General features: G+C 40.9%; 2 protein-coding genes across 2 annotated transcripts in view; both read right to left on the reverse strand.

Annotated features, from left to right (window-relative positions):
• The window catches only part of lamb2 (laminin, beta 2 (laminin S)), a 51518-nt gene extending 40043 nt beyond the window's left edge, over positions 1-11475 (reverse strand). Inside the window, exons 1-2 of the mRNA XM_073470951.1 lie at positions 11356-11475; positions 11029-11099 (exon numbers count right to left, since the gene is read on the reverse strand). Of these exons, the coding sequence (XP_073327052.1) occupies positions 11029-11059 (31 nt within the window). The 5' untranslated portion in view covers positions 11060-11099; positions 11356-11475. The remainder of the gene's footprint in view (positions 1-11028; positions 11100-11355) is intronic.
• A 5174-nt stretch (positions 11476-16649) lies between these two features.
• Positions 16650-17481, reverse strand: part of lamb2l (laminin, beta 2-like) — a 54393-nt gene continuing 53561 nt past the window's right edge. The window contains exon 35 of the mRNA XM_073470556.1: positions 16650-17424. Within this exon, the coding sequence (XP_073326657.1) occupies positions 17288-17424 (137 nt within the window). The 3' untranslated portion in view covers positions 16650-17287. The remainder of the gene's footprint in view (positions 17425-17481) is intronic.

Genomic DNA, 17481 nt, shown 5'->3' on the forward strand with positions numbered 1-17481 from the left:
CTATCACATTTAGTGTCATCTACACCATCCTGCATCTGTCCTCTGTGTCTGTCTGTGTCAGAGTTTCACACACAGCACAGGGACAGAGACTTCATTGTGCATTCAGGTTCATCTCTTAAACTCTTAAATCTATATTCAAATGGCCACAGAGATTGTTCAATCCAGAAAAGTTTTTTTTATTGTTTTCCTTTGTTGAAACACATGAGCCTACATTTGTCAATACTTTCTTGTTCTTTCATTGCAGCACTGCAACACCACATTCATTTCTCCATAGGCAGATTTAACCACAAATCTCCTACTTCATTTCATTCAGTTCTTAATGTAAACATTAATATCTTTAACAATGCACCAGGTTAGAGGGTTCCTTGTACAACTTACAGCATTAGTTCTTAGAATCTCTTTCATATGCAAGCAAAAGTGGTATTGTAACTGAAATATCCCAAACTGAATCGAAATGAATTGAACTGAATCAAAAATGAAATCGAATCGGGACCTTGTGGATGGAATCAAATCGATTTGGGAAATCAGTGGCTTCACCAAGCTCTAATGTGAGCTACAGTTGATAAAATCAGTCAGTCACAGACTAAAAATAAAAGGCTGCCTATGTCTACTTCTGTCTGAAATGAAGGACAAACTGTTTCAAAAACTACCATGAATTTTGAGTGATATCTACCACTGCTGTAACTAAAACTTCATATGTGCCGTACTATAACTGAGGTCTTCACTGGTGTAGCAAAGGTGATTAAAGGAAAAGAAAAATACACCTATTTGTTTTTATGCCAAGATTTAGATGAGAACGTGGCTGTTTCCTCCTGCTTCGTTGTGCTAATATGTTAGCTGCAGATATTCTCATATCTCATATCTCATATGTTAAGCATACACTGTCATTTTAAAAAGTTGACTTTACTGTAAAAAAAGCAAATGGAAATAAAAAAAGGAAACTGATTACCTCAGAATTACCAAAGGAAGTAGACTATTAAATTTAAGTCGTACGAGCTTAAAATGATCAGCCTACTCAAATATTTTGAAGTAAAGTCATTTTGTCAGATTTTACAGTGTACAGAAAGTGATATCAATCTTCTTGTCTACCTCTTGCTGAGAGATTGAATACACATACAGAATGTAGTCAGACAAAATGTCTAATTAAATGTCTGTATCCATCTAATCCCAAAGAGAACTAACTTCTCCGGTTGGGGGTGGGATGTGGCATCAACTTGACACATTCCACTGGGACCGGCTGGTGAGACACAGTTTGCTGTCACAAACTGTTGCAAACAAACAGTGCGTGGACACACATGGACACACACACACACACACGTTTGCTCAGACAGGAGGAGCGTTGACAGTAAAACACAACAGATTGCCAAGAATATTAAAATGACAGCCAGGTCAGATCCAATATCAGCTTGCCTAAACAGTGAGCAGACAAGAATAGCATCATTTTCAGACTGGCAATGAGCTGCATACCTGACCTGAGTGAGTGTGGGACAGATACTTCTAGCACTCAACATCAGTCAGCTACTTTAAAACCCGGGCAGAGAAAAGTCAACAGCCTTTTATTCTTTACTCCTCCTGGCTAATTAGTTTACATTCTCCCTCTCCGTGCCTCCGTCCTCTCTTTGCTCTGCACTTAGCTGATGGACGGTCAACTCCCACAGCCAAACATCCAGCTGTTCTCCTCCCTCCTCACCTCTTTATTATTAGTCAGCTCTTTCCTCCGATCTCGCTTCTCTTCTCATGTTCGCTGCACCTTGGCAGCTCTGACTCCCCTCTCTGCCCTGCCGTTCACCTTCTACACTTCTTTCATCCTCCCTTCCTTAATCAGCACCGAGGCCCTTGCTTCTAAAACTGATTGCTGACCTTATTGTCCTGTATAGTGTCTTCAAATGAGAATTCCACAAGGATTCATTTAACCATTAAAAAAGCTTTACTAAAAAATAGTCCGCTGTACCCAGGCCTGGGCCACATAACATTCCTACTTTAGGAAATGACAATTTAATTTTAGCACTTTTTATGTTACAAGTCACACCAAATTTTTTCACGGGACAGCTATTGCACTCATTTTGATTACTTAGGTTGCTGTTCACAGGCCTTCCCAGGTACCTGATCAAAGTTCTACAATTGCTTCAAAACACTGCAAAAAGGATTCCCCTTGTTGGATTTCAAGGCTTAGCACATCAAAAAGATCACTGTGCTCTGTTCCATTGCTTCCCATTAAAAGTGCAGTATGTAAGAATTGGCCACCTGTTAAATTCATACTGAAAACAAACAGGGGGCAGCGGATCACCAGAGTAACCGCTACTTACAGCTAACTGTAGCTGCCCTTAGCTAGTTAGCTTAGTTAGCTGTACAGCTAGCAATTTGGACTGAGAGCTTGGGGACCAGTTGAGTGTTAGTGTTTACACTGCTAGCACAGGATCTTTAGACCTGATTGGGGCTAGCTGGTTAGCATGCTACCTTCAGTAGATATCTCTGCAGCACAATAGACAATGTTTTCAACTAAAATATTTACATATTGCCCCTTTAACTTGCTGACTAAAGCCTGAAGTGAACTGCTTTTTTAAGTTTTTAAGTCCCCACACTCTGGAACAGCCTCCCTGTAAATTTAAAAATGTGCACCTCACTTACAACCTTTACAGAAAACTAAAAATGAACCTTTTAAACTTGATTTAACCAAGAAACACTTCCTTTGTGTGACCTCGCCCACAGTATGCTTTGTTATCAAATGTCCATTTCATTCTTTTCAATACATCTTTTACTTGTCTTTAAAATTCCTGTTTCTTTAATGTGTATTTTTCTTATTTGTGTGATGTCGTTGTATTGGATCTTTTTGAATGATGTTTATATATTGAATATTAAAGGGTAAGCATCCTGGGGAATACTACCGCACATGTAAAGAATAAAGTAGTATAAAGTCTTTTGTGGCTCTAGAGGAAGCTGCATGTAATCTGCTAAATTGTCTCCAGTAAGTTGAATTATGGGTAATTTAGGCGCCAGGTTTTAAAAAACTGCCCACTGGTCTAGCATCGCACTCCTACAACACTGTTGGACTAATTATGGACAGTTTAAAACCAAATGAATGAGCTCAAAACCAAGATATCGCCTTTTTTATTGAACACATTCTTCTTCCTTTACAAACCCCAGAAAACAGAGCCTATTTAAAGCTACTTGTCAATTTTCATACACTTGGACTGTAATCACTATATATTTTGTCTTGGATGACATGGTCTTTGTCTCTTCCTCAGCTGTTTCTGCGTTTGTCACTGACCGCCTTCAGGGTTTCAGTAAGCCTAAACAGACGCTGGTCATTACACAGGCTGTTAGATTAACAAGGCATGTCACTGGGAGGCAGCTGGTCTTACTAGAGGAGACATTCACATTCCTGTGCCATCCCGGAGACGTCTGAGACACTCCATGTTGGAGAGGAAATATCAGCAGCAACAGGTGGACGGTGGAGAGTGGAGCTGGAGGAAACCTGCACAGCGCAATGTTTGTTCTTAACCTAATGGGGACAGCAGACACGTGAGGCACATTCATTCCCCATCCTGCTTCAGCTCATCCTTTACTCCCACATGTCTGCAGTTACTGGTGACAAACTGATATTTTTAAAGTGAGTTTGTATCTTCAGATCATCTTTGAAAATTGGAAATCACTATTTAAGTCCTCAACACAAACAGTGTTGCAAAAGTATAAATTGTATTCATACATAAAATACCATCCAAAAAGTGCCTGCCATGCTGCCTGAAGCTCGAGAAATCCACCCGATGCGGCACACATGGCCGACAGATGTTGGGTGCAGCCTGCCCCGCCGCAACCAGCTTGTCCACCAGCCAAAGAGAGTTTCTGCAGGTTTGGTTGGTGATTACGGTGCTGTGTGTTTGCCCTGGTGCTCAGCAGCTGCTCGGGGAGACATGAAGTGCTGAGCAGGGTGCAGATGTGTTCACTGTAGGTGCTAATCAGAGCCCTGACGGAGAAAATCTGGCTGCACTTAGAGGAGAAAGCTCAGAGAAAACTACAGCACACGTGGGACTTGTCATTAGTTGAGGTAATTGGTGTGTTTAGATGTGTGTTTGGGACCTGTATGCCTCATTCATTCATTCATAATCTGCCTAATGTGAACAGTAATATGTAGTTTTCTGTCTAATGGCTTTGCGCCTGTGTTTTCACTAACTGTAAACAGTGCATTTGTGTTATTCAGTATGAAAGCTTGCATGGTCCTCTGACCAGCACTGAGCTGCACAGAGGCAATTATATTGTAATTATATTGTGTCTGAGTGTTAAATGTACAAATTGCTTTCATGTGTAAGAGACTTCTGTGTGGCCAAAGGCAAAGGTCAGATACTTGGACTATAATTTAGAATACACAGGGGAGTGCTGCATGTGTGTTTGTGTGTGAAGTCATTTTTTAAACTTTGATTTGAACTGATGATGACCCTGTGTGTCCCCTGAGAGAGGAGCCAGGGGAAAGAGAACCGGAGGAAACCAATCTGCCCAACAATGCTTGAAGACTTCTCTTGTTTCTCTCCAGGTATCTGCAGAAGCTTAGATGATCATATCTGTATGTTGGCAAGTTTAACTTCAAATCATGTGAACATTTTCCACACATTTTCTTGAAAATCATTTCTGTGTGATATAAAAATCAATTAATAGACTCTTGAAACTTTCTGATGCTGTGTACTTGAGGTGAGCATCATATCTGCATTTCTGATATCTGATTTGTGTTGCGGTCAGCTGCCTATTCATTACTGACTTTTTCACTGACATAACTCAGGCAAGTTTCTAGAATGTGCTTGTTGTTTTTCCCGTATATGGCAATAAATGGAAACTGCCAGGAATGAATGGTATACAAAATTGATATAAATTTCAATGGTATGGTCAGCCAATTGTTTAGATGTGATATACATGCAGCTGTAAGCATTGTTACAGTCACCAGATGTCCGTGGAGGTGTTATCACCAGACATAGCAGCAAACAGGAGGATCCGGCTCTTTGTGTGTTCACAAGCACACTGGACCGCCTCTTTATGGAGTTCTCTGTCCTGATTGGATAAAGTGGGCAGGGATACCAGAAAATGTCTTTACCCTTTTATTGCATGTGCAGGAGGAGGTGAGACATGTTACTGACCAAACACTCTATAATACTGCTTTTCCACCAAAATTAGCGAGTCTACAAACGTCTTTAAATGTGGGTACACCCACCTATTGACCCCATTCCCACTTCCCACAGGCAAGGCAGCCCGTTTGTGATTTTTATCTGAAGCGTCACGTTGTACATTAATGTACATTTCCGCCATGAATGCACCTTAAGTTTAGATCAAAGCCGAGCTGAGCCGTGATAAAAACCTGTGTCTACTGCAGGGTCAATTAACCCGGGTATAAATGCAGAGTTTACCAGTGGAAGAGGGGTATATCACCGATTACTGTTGGAATATAGAACTATTTAAAACTTATTTTCCTAAGAAAAAAATGCTTCCAGCAGCTTTAAACAGAGAAAAATTTTTCTGTTTACAATCAATTTAATTAGTTAATTGCTTTAAATATTTTACACCATGAAGCTAAATTATGTGCTGGTACAACTACATTAAAAAGTTAGGCACACCTATGCAACCAATGTAAAAAGTTAGTCAGGAGCCCTGCAGTAAATATAGTGTTACCCTCAAAGTCAGGCCTCTCAAAACATGTACTGACTGACAAGATACTGACATATCCCACGCACGTCAACACTAGCCTACATGATGCTACTCCAGGTAACTGTTACACTACACCGTTAACAACAACACACAGGATTTTTGGTGAACTCTCATGTCACTATCGTTCACATACATTAGACCTGGAACATGAGACAGCTGGCCTACATTTACAAGCCAAGAGGTTTTATCAGACCATTGTGTGTATATGTGTGTGCCTGTGTGTGTGATTGCAGGGCTACAACAGTCTTCATCAGAAATATCTCAAGAAAACAATTATCACATTAATTGCATCCTTCCTTCCTTTCTTTGTCTCTATCTTGCATCCTTCCTCTCTTCCTGCCTTCTCTCCTTCCTTCCTTATGCGTCCTTCCAGCCTGACATGCTGCAGCATCGCACTGTAATTGCTGCTTGTCTGCCATTAGATAATTAGAGGTGTGTGGGTGTTTCAGACTGCTTTTTAACAAGGTGCGTAACAGGAGCTGTTATTAGAAGTGCTCTGGGGCCTGTAGCAATAAAATCAATAAAAGCACAGTCGCTGAAACTGGAGGAAGCTGTTACTCATGTATCCTGACTCACTGTGTGGATGATCAAATGTCTACGTTTGGATACAACTATGATTAATAATGTGTCTTCTCAATCCTCTCTTCTCTTGACATGGGTTTACATTGTCTTGAAGTGTCGTTAGGTACTCACAGCCTCAGCTCAACTTTCAGACAAAATGTACAGTACAGATTATAAACAACTGCCTTTTTTAAAGAGACAATTCACCACAAAGTACTAGAGTGCTATTTATCCATCTAGATTGTTCTGGTGGTCTGGAATCTAATGGAACTAGATGTCACTCAAAGCCCCACAAAAATACATTTAAAAAATCAACAGCGATGTGTCTTTCATCGTCGTTCTTCCAAACTACACCCACCAGCAGTATCACCACACAGAAGGAGCCATGCACCTACTCATTGTTGAGAGGTTTGTGCTCATGACAGCTCGGGATGTTAACATTAAATGCATGGTGAACTTGGGGTGAACTGTCTCTTTAACACAAAGTGTGCCCTTGCTCATACAGCAGTGGGAAACACTTTTGGCCTAAAATAAGTCAAAGTGATCTCACTTACATCTTACACCTCATTCTTTATTCATTTATATTCTAGAAATCATCAACCACAAAATCAAAATATTGGTGGGAGGGTTCTTTCATTTTTCATCAGATAAGTTGTGACAAAATCTACTGGCTTTAAGAATTGGCCACCTTACAAATACGTACTCTAAACAAATAGGGGTCAGCATATCGCCACAGTAACCGCTAACTACTGCTAACTGTAGCTGCCCTTAGCTGGTTAGCTCAGTTAGCTGTGCAGCTACTGGTTTAGACTGGGAGCTCGGGAGCAAAGGAGCTTTGGACCGGGACGGCTAGGGCTAGTTGGTTAGCATGCTAACTTCAGTAGATATTTCTGCATCACAGTAGCCGACACAGACATCATAATGTCAAAACTTTTATTTATTCACATTCTGTTCATCATTTTTGTTGATTTTTTTATTGAAGGTTTTCAACTAAAATTCATGCATATTGCCCCTTTAAGGTCCAAAGCTAAGTTAACAACAGTTGTTGTTAAACTGTAGAATTTTTCTCACTATCAAGTATTAGGATTACAATATGAAATTCAGTAATTACATTACAGTTACAAGTCCCAGTAATCCCAAAATTCAGCTAGTTCGCTGTAATATCAGGATTTAGATGGAGGGTTGATATCAGTCTGGTCTGATATGTGTCCGTGTGTGTTCAGCGGAAACACTGTTACAGAACATGTTAGCTTGGTGCTAGGGCTACAGGTGTGCAGAGGCCATTAGCCTTGATGGGTCCAACTACAGTGACTGTCTTTGCCTGTTCACCTCAACACTGTAAGCACATGGCCGCTCCCCTCATGTCTCCCCACTGTACCAGCCACCTCATTGTTTTTAATGAGACCATCTCCATTTCCCATTCCTCCTCCCTGCCCCTTCATCCTCCCCCTCCAGTCCTCCTCCTCTTTTCATCCAGTAAAGCCCCTGCCAACAGGCCGAGGAAACCTAACTCACCGTCCTTTCATAGAAACAAACCTGTTCCCTCTCTCTGCACACCCCTTCCCCCTGTGCCTGGACTCTTGCTCTCCCTCTTTTCTCTTTGTCCTCTTCTTTCACTCCCCCCCTCTCTAATTTTTCAGCCTCTCTCCCTCTCGCTCTGTCTCTATTGCTGGTGGTTAGTGGGCTTTACTGCACCATTGTTCTGGTATCTGCACATTTCCGGAGGCTGTCGCTTACAAAGGCTTCGGGGGAACACACTCTCTCACTCCCACTGCCGAATGCCAGCCTTCACCTGCCCACACACACACGCACACACACACACACACACACACACACACACACAGACACATCTGGGGGGAACGCCAGTAGTTCAACAAACCTTAATTCCTACACACACAAACCTCTAAAGAAAGGTGAATTACAGAGGATTTACCTCGATCCTTTTTCATGTGAAGTTTTCCTTCCTTGCTTTCTTGCCAATTCCTTCCATCCTCTCTGCCTTCCTCCTCTCATCCAAAATAATTATGAGTTGCTCCCTCCATCAGTCAAACTTAATCACACACTTCATTAAGAGTTATTTGATAAATGACTTTAAAAGCAAATGCTGGTTTAAAAAAGTTAGAAAATCTCGAAGAATAATGGTACTTTAAATAAAAATGGTTTTAAAAGGGACAGTCCTTTTTTTGCCTCATAAGGTTTTTACTCCAAATTAAAAAGGCTTAAGAAACACACACACACACACACACACACACACACACACACACACACACACACACACGAGTAGCTTCCTTCAGGTCCTCCTTCCACCCCCACGGCCCAGAGAAGAAGAATAGAAATAGAAAGTGAAAAGAACAAGAAAAGAGAGGAGGCACTGCTGGTTCTTTTGTCCCTGTGATCAGCCCAAGTCCTTTCACTCTCTCTTTCCCTCACATACACACATTCGGACACACACCAATTAACCCGGTCTCTGACCTGGGGGTTTGGACACGACCCTTGACCTTGGAGCTTGTGCTCAGAGGCGTCAGGAGTCTGAATGGACAGCTCCCTATCTCTTTAATGACACTGTGGGAAGTTTATAGACACACACAGACACACACGTCATGTCAGAAACACTTGTTCACCTTTCCACTCTGAAACACACGTCTCCCTTTTTCTCCACTGATTTTCCTCCAGAAGACTTTCAGCGTTTTTACTTTTTTCCTCTCTTGATACCTCCAGACCACTCAGAGGTTGCAACTCTTACTGAGTCTCTTTACTTCTTAGGTATACTGTAAATACTAAGAGAGGAACGGGCTTCTGAGTTCAATGTTGAGGTACGAGATGACAGTTGGTACGCGATTAAATCGGATCCAATGACGTTTTTCATAAGATTCTGATTCATGATTTTAAAAACTGTTGAAGAAGATGCTGTGTGATTAATTTTTTTAAAGGGGTTATCTTCTTCTTTTTAAGGATGGTCTGTCAGATGCTTTAACTGTTTTTGCTGTCCATATTAGCCCCAAAGCTGTTTCAATAAATACTAATGACTAAATAAGCAACAGTGAAAGTTAGTTAGTAAAAGGATGTTATGTTTTGTGTTAACGTTTTAAAACAAGTCCCCATCTACTTCAGTTGTTTAAGAGAATGCTGCGACACTGTTTTACTGTGAAGCTCCACAAATGTTTTGTGGACTATGAAACTTCACCTGACTTTCCATCAGCATGAGGTGAATAGATAATGACTGAATTTTCACTTATGGGTCAACTGTTCCTTTAAATGTTTACAGACAGCTAACCTGCTTAACCAGGACTGTGTGGCTGTGGTTTGATCAGATTTAACTGACAGGGTTAGACAACCATATCACCCTTCTATTCATCTGAATGATGCTTAATCCTGATTGGTGCACAGAAGTTTGTGACATCAGTGACAATTCAAGTAAACAGAAAGCTGCTCGAACTGGCAGGAAAACTGTCCGTTTCTGTAGGATTCCATCATTTACAGTAAAAAGCTGAACGAGGAAACACATTTTAATCGACTGTCAAGGTTTGCTGTGTGTCCTGAAAACTACCTCTGAGCTCTGCTGTGATCAGTGACAATGTCTGAGGGACACCCTGGGTGCTAACAACAGGCACTAATAGACTTTAACAGGAGCAATAAGCCCATTGTCTTCAGCTGCAGGGAACAATACATTTTATTGAGGCTCATTACTCAGATAAATCTCTGTCAGCTCACTGATAATACTGACCACACATCTACTATACTTGGAGTGATGCAGGTGTCAGACAGCAACACAACTTTTCAGTCATGTTCAGGCTTTAAATGAGATCAAAACAACTGATCTGGTAAAGAGAAGCCCTCATTAGACATACACTAGCGTGGTATGTGTTATGTGGTCTAAATCTGTTCATTTCTCAGCCTTCCTTTATTTCTGTCACCCACCCACACACACACAAAAACACATACATATACATGCAGCGCTGGACACACACACGCATCCAGAAGGGTTTGGAGCAGTGCTGGAGGTGTAGTTGTGGAGTGGGTGCCTCTATTTGCGGATTCAGCTGGGCTTTTTTAGGAGGACCATAAACAGAGCGACACCACCCACAGAGAGAGGCCGACAGACAGAGACAGAGAGAGACAGGGACGACCCCGGAGACCCGGAGGGCACCGGGGGCCCTAAAAAAGACACGTTGGTTATCTTATCTCTGTGAAGGGGGGAGCTTTTCTCCACTGTGTTACACTGCTGCCTGCACTGAATGTTGGGAAGTTGATGCGACCGACAAAGAGACACATTAGATGAGTGTATTTCAATAAATATCTTTTATAAGTGTTCCTTTGGCCTTAACTAGAAGTCTTATATCAAAGTGTTAAATACATGAAAATGTAAGTGTAGTTTTGTATTGGAAAACAAATATCCAATTCATTTAAAAATCATGAAGGTAACGAAGGCGAATGGATCATTTCACAGCAAAAATGTTCATCGTAAAGGTCAAACCAGCCTCTTAACCTCCCTTATATTGAAAAGAACATTTCTGCCAGTGTACTGAGGTCAAACCTCTTTCCAAAACACAGTCACATGCAGAGACCCTCTGAACAAGTGTCAGAATCCTGAAACCATCTCCAGGAAAATAACTAAGACTTCAACATCCACAGATTTAACATGAATGGCTCCATTTTTCCAGAGGAAAATCAAAGGAAGCCCGGTGACCTGGAGACTAGTCTTCATACCCGCTCACTGAATCACTTCTGAGGATTTGTTCCGGAGCAGAAAACATGGATGGACTTGTACAGTCTACTTACCGCAGACGAGCAGGAGCAGTGAGGCTTGCATCTCTGAGCGCACATCAACCGGCGAGGCTGCTGCACACGACCTGCGGCGGGCAAGAGTTTGTGTTCAAGGTAAACACAGAGACATGAGACGAGCACCTGAACGCAACGTTGCTGCAAAGTTTGGGTCGGGGACGCCCAGGGGTCCTTTTTGAATCACTGTCAGTTTCCACGATATATAAATGTGTTCTTGTTAATAAAAGCATCACTCCTCTCAGATAAATCTCCTTTTTTAACTGTCGGCTGCGTCTTTTCATTCAAAAAGTCAGTAAGTTCATCATAAAGCGAGACTACACTCACCGTTGTTTCGGTCCCGGTTCAGATGTTCGCTTCTATGTTCGGGTCCAGTCTCGCTCTCGGTCCACTTGCTGCGGAGTTGCGGGACAGATGCGGGGCTCAGTGGGCTGCGTTAACTACGATGAGGAGTCCTCAACTCCTGCGCTTCTGCGCTGGAAACCCCGGACTGGACCGTCGGAGCGGAGCGGGGGAGAGGAGGGGAGGGCAGCGGGGTGACAGACGGTCCTGCTGACAGGAGGGTCTGTAGAATAGTCACTCTTTACCTTTTTTTCTTTTTTTTTAGTTATTATTGTATTTCTTTGATGCATGTGGCACAACAAAAAAACATTTTTAACCGTACCATTTTTTAAAAAGCAAATAATGAGCGTCCAGGAACCAGCAGCCATTTTCTCTGTTGCTCAAGGTGGGAAGTTCAAATGTCCCCTACAAACACAGGAAATCTGACAAATCATTATTATATGACCGCTTCCTGATTGTTCAGCAACTGAAAAGACAATGGATAGCAAAAACCTGGAGGGACATCAGGTTATATTTCAAGGCAAAACATTTGAGAACATTAGCTTCTGTTAGAAAACAGCTGACGTTAGCATGCAACTGCTTCCTAGCTAACATTCGGCATTTGATAGTGTTACATGATATGAGAGGAAAGCTGTGAATTAATTTTGAAATATCAACAAACACATCTTGGATGCATTTATTTTTCGACCTAGGAGTGAAACACACTGGATGTAATCAAACGGTAATGCTAGCTAGGAAGTGGGTGAATGCTAACGGGATTATCAATTATGTTGCTTTACCTTGAATTATGGCCCAATGTCCCTCCAGTCTTTTTCCATCCATTATTTACTCAGTTGATGGTCATTTGGGAAGTAGTGAAATGATAGCAGCTTCTCAGATTTCCTACATTTGTACGACCTGCGAACACAGCTGCACGGCATTATCACCATTTAAGCTTCCCACCTTGAGCGTGATGTCAGAGGAAAATGGCCGCCGGGTGAATATGGCCTACATTGTCTACATTAAAGTCAATAAACAAATGATCATTTTGAAATAGCACATAGTCTTATGGAGCAATGTGTAAAACCCAATAAACATATACATATAACACAAGCAGATGATTTAATAATCCTCTGTGAAACACTTAATATGTTCATGCAAGAGTGCTGATCTCGAAGTGTCACTCTACGGCACGGGTTCCCAAACTTTTCCATGCCAAGGCCCCCCAAACAGCATTAACTTCTGGCCGGGGACCCCCAAACCCACAGACAATGCTACAAAATATGTAAAGAAACATCAACTTTTAGAATGCATTTTCTTATTTTTATTCACTATTCAATAATTATTACATTTGTTTAGCATAAGAAAATTATTAACGAACATCTTTTCAGCAATGTATATTCCCACTGAATAACTTTTGAAGTTTTGAAGTTTACTGAATAAAAAACCTGTCCATTTTGAGCTAGCTAGCTACACGCTAGCTTGAGGAGCAGAGCAGCTTGATAACAACCGCCAGGTCTACACAGATTATGACGTTGTCATACCGACCTTGCAGCTGAACTTGAGAATCCGACGATTACGGCAGTTTACGTGTTGTACGGTTCAGGACAAATGGTTATTAAAAAAATAAAATAATTTTTTTTTTTGCATTTTTTTTCTTATCTTCCCTCCAATTTTCTGAGGCCCCCCTAGCGCCCCCTGGCGGCCCCCACTTTGAAAACCACTGTACTATGGCACCAGATGTTTAATTGCCAGGTGCTTAGGTATGGTAGCACATTGCTGCTATGCCAGAAAAAGAGCAATGGATCAGTATCACGTGAATACTTATAGTTATAACATGGAAGGTTTATTGTTATAACCATGTTTTTCGCATTATAACAGTATATTATGCCCAAGGTTAGCTATAATTAAAAAAGAGTTCCTGTAATAACATGATACGTTTGTGTGACGTAATAACATGAACATATCTCGTTATTAACCTGAAAAAAATATTGTGATAACCATAAACTTGTTGCGTTATCATGCTACAATGATTTTCTTTTTGTGATGTGGCTACTATATGCTTCCGTACATTCGCCTAGCTAGTGATATAATGACCAAAATGTTCATTGGAACACCTAAGGGTTAAATAAAAATTTTAGAATAAAATGCTGCCATAAATGAGCCACAGAGTGAGATATATTTCATGTCATCACAAGAGATACAAAAAAAAAACCACTATCCCTATTATGGTCTGATTGTAGAAGTACTGTTGTGAGAATATTACAGCATTATTTTGTAGCTGTAACTTGAGGAAAAATAGATGTATATATGAGCAGGCTATGACATGAGCTACAGCATATGGGCTTATAGCTTACGGGCACACTCTGCCATGTCTTTATAGGCTCATAATATCAGCTCATTAGTATCATTTTTAGTGAGACAGACAAAGAGGTGACAAGACCAAAATACAATGTTGCATGATAAATAGTGAGGATATGTGAACAGAGTCTGTTTGATATAAGTGGTCAGTGAATAAATTGGATTTTTGATGAGAAATGTTGGTTCCTCCACAGGTTTTTCTCTTCAAACCCAGCGCATGTTTTCCGGTGAGCCCCCGTCAGTGTGTCTGGGAGCAGGAATGCGCGTTCCCTGCTAGACGGATTAGATTCCCTTTGATTGCACCCAATGAGCGCGCACGGATCCAGATCCCCTGACTGCCTGCTTAACCTCAAAACATCAGCCTCATCCAACAGGTGGTTGGGATGATTTCCATGCAGACTTACAGTAATGCAGTGGGAAACACAAGTCAACTCCATTTTAAGGGGGGAAAGGCCCTCATGTAGCTTCTGATTGATTGAATCAGTAGGTTATTGACCAAACATATGAAATACAATCTATAACACTGTGTACATTTGATCATATCAGTTCTTTCTTCTGGTTCACTCTTTAATACAGCATGCTTGATGTGTACAGGTGTGTTAGCCTCACTGCTGAACACTGCCTGCTGTAAATCTCTGTCATATTACACATTCCCTGTCCAGCAGGAGGACAGCCTCTCTTTGTTAGAGCTCAGGGTCCAGTGCCAGAAGCCAGCAGAGACTAGCACAGCTCCTTCATCCTGACAACAGGAGGGCAATGAATGGAAGCGGGCAGAGTGAATGAGTCACTGCTGCTGTATGGTCGACTACAGGTAAATAAATGACTCAGGAATCTGTGAGTGAACAGATCTCATGGTCAACATGTATGGACCCTGTATATCCACACAGGTGTTTTCAGCTGTCACCTCTGCTCGTGCTGAAGTGTGGCTGCTGTCGACATCCTACAGACTAATAGGAATGATATAGGTATAAGCAGCTGTGTTAAGTAACTAAGTATGTAAATATGCCTACATTTATTAGACAGCCATTGTTACTAGTAACTTCACAGATTACGATGTTACATTAAAATACATCATGATGTTGTTTCCAACCTTTCTGACTTCTCTTTACCCTCTTAACATTTTACCATTGTTTAATTTAAAGATATAATATGTAACATTTCTGCATTAAAATAATGTGAATAAAACTTTAAAACACCTCGTCCATTTACATTTCTGCTTCTGAGTACCGTAGATGGAGTTTTAATCAGCATAGTGGATGTTAAACAATGAAGCCAACAACTTACACTATGATGATCCCACACTTCTTTGTCTTTTGTTTTGATTGAGGGACATCTACTGGCAGAAATCAAATACTGTGCTTTTAATGGTCCAAAATATGAATACAAATCTGTATAGCAGAACTTTGGTTCTCTCTTCTCTCTTAACTGATGAATCATTTCACGAGCCATCAGAATTACCTTTTGGCAGAATTTTATTCTTGGCCACTTGGGGGCAGCAGATACACAGCTGTAAACACAATGCTGACATATCATCACCTTTAAAGGGGCTCTGTGGATTTTTTATGTTGTGGTGGAAGTCAGTCATTAGTTAATGTTAGCAGACTCCATTTCTAATCTATCGTGAGATACTGTTGCGCTCTGTTGCTCTGTTAGCAGAGTGGAGAGAGACACTGAGACAAGGCACTTCAAAACGTGAATAAAGTCACTTCCTTTGGACTGTCACGGAAAATCCATCCAGAGTCCTTTACAAAGAAACCCACAGGCTAGCAGCATCAAACAACTTAAAGAAATCCTCCAAAGGCATGTATAGACAACTGAGAGAGACAGAGAAGGTCTCATTTTTCATGTCACGTTACAATCTGCTCACATATGGCCAATAAGAAAGGAATTAATACATGTAAAATGCTACAAATGGTTACATAGAGCTCCTTAAACAGTCCAGTGTGTCAAATTTAGGAGGATGTGATGGCAGAAAAAGAATATGATGTTGATAATTTTTCATTAGAACCTTTTATATCCATAGAGAGAGCAGGTACTCTCCACAACATTAATTTTAATTAATTTTAGCAGCCACCACAGGGGAGGGTGAGGTGAGGGGTATTCAGTTGGTTGCAATCTACAACCACACCACTAAATGGCACTTAATCCTACGCACTGGACCTTGATATGGCATCATACAGTTGATTATTTACACACATCCAGAAGTACAGAGCAGCATTAGCATTTATTTGGAGCTGTGTTTCTGGTCACTTGACAAATAGAAGTGCAATGTTCAAGATCTTTTAGCTGTTTGTGGTGAACCCCGACTGCAGATAGATGGGTTGGAGATGGGTTTATGACTTCAAGTGACCCGTTTAACATACAAGCAGTCATTTAAATCATTGTTAATTTGATAATTATGTGAGCCACTCTTTACTGTTACTTAAGTAAGGTCATGGAAATGATAATGAAGCACAGTCAAAAATATATACTCAAGTCTGGAGAAGTCTAATTAGTCAAATTAAGTGAAAACACCTGTGTAGGGTTGTTCCAGGCTACTAATAGCCCTTTTCTCACATCAAGGAATACACAGCTCTAACTTATAACACTGATGATGGCCTTGTTCTATAAACTATCCTACAAGCGATACTAGTCAGTGAGCATGCTCAGTGCCAGGACCCTGAAACTGGTTCGCAGTCATCATTAATGTTATTACTTACAGCTGTGCTCTAACACGTCAGAGTGTGCTGTGAGAATTAGATAGGAGGGAGCGTCTCTCCATGAGCTGAAACAGAGGTGAAGCGAGAAGAGATGGATACCCTACTTTGCTGAGTATAAGGCGCCCCCTTGTGACAATGAATTGAAACAGCGTTTCTACTGTAGCAGATGTGTAATATACATGACACAAAAATGATTTTCTAAGTATTGTGGACACACAAACAAAACACAAAACATAACGATTTTACATAAACTGTACCAAGTTTATTTGTCTCCATCATCACACCACCTGAATTTTGCTTGTAAGAATATTTGTGTATGCATTCATATGTATTTAATCAAGAGCTTCTTTTGTAATGAAAATAAACACAAAATTCAATTTCAGAGATCAAACTTTTCCACATATCTTAATAGGAGTGTCTTATTGTAAAGATCATAGGAATGTGTTCAAATTACAGCATAAACACAAAATCTTAAAAGCACTTTTGGTCAAAAAAAAAAAAATCTGATAACATACTCTGATATATTTCTTCTGTTTATTAATGATGAAATCAATTATCATGGCCTATACAATGAAAAAAAACCTCTCCACAGGTCATCCACTTGTTTAATAGCTTAAAGACATAAACACCATCCAGGATCGTGTTGATATCGAGGAGTCACAAAGTTGTACAGTACATGGACAGAGGAAGGCATTCTGTGATATAACACTTGACAGGTATTGTGTAAAACTCGAAACTACAGCAGTGAAAGAATGGAGGTACCAAAGCAGTGTTTTATTTTCACGGGTGGTGTCGTTTTTTTTCTCCCAGTCACAGCCTCAGTCCTAACTCTGCTCTGGACTACAGCAGCAAATAGTAAACAGGGAAGTGTAACATCCTCACGCACAGTTGCTGTACTTCTGCACTTGTTCCCGGATCTCGTCCCGCACCACAGTGGCGTTTTCCTTCAGCTCGTCCAGCTCCATGCGTTGCTTCTGCATCCGCTGCTCGTTACTCTTGAACTTTTTCTCCAGTTCTGCAACCACACAGATTTACATTTCTTGTGACATTATATAACATTTTCTGATGCTAG

Source organism: Pagrus major, chromosome 7 (genome assembly GCF_040436345.1).
Source record: "Pagrus major chromosome 7, Pma_NU_1.0".
NCBI lineage: Eukaryota > Metazoa > Chordata > Actinopteri > Spariformes > Sparidae > Pagrus > Pagrus major.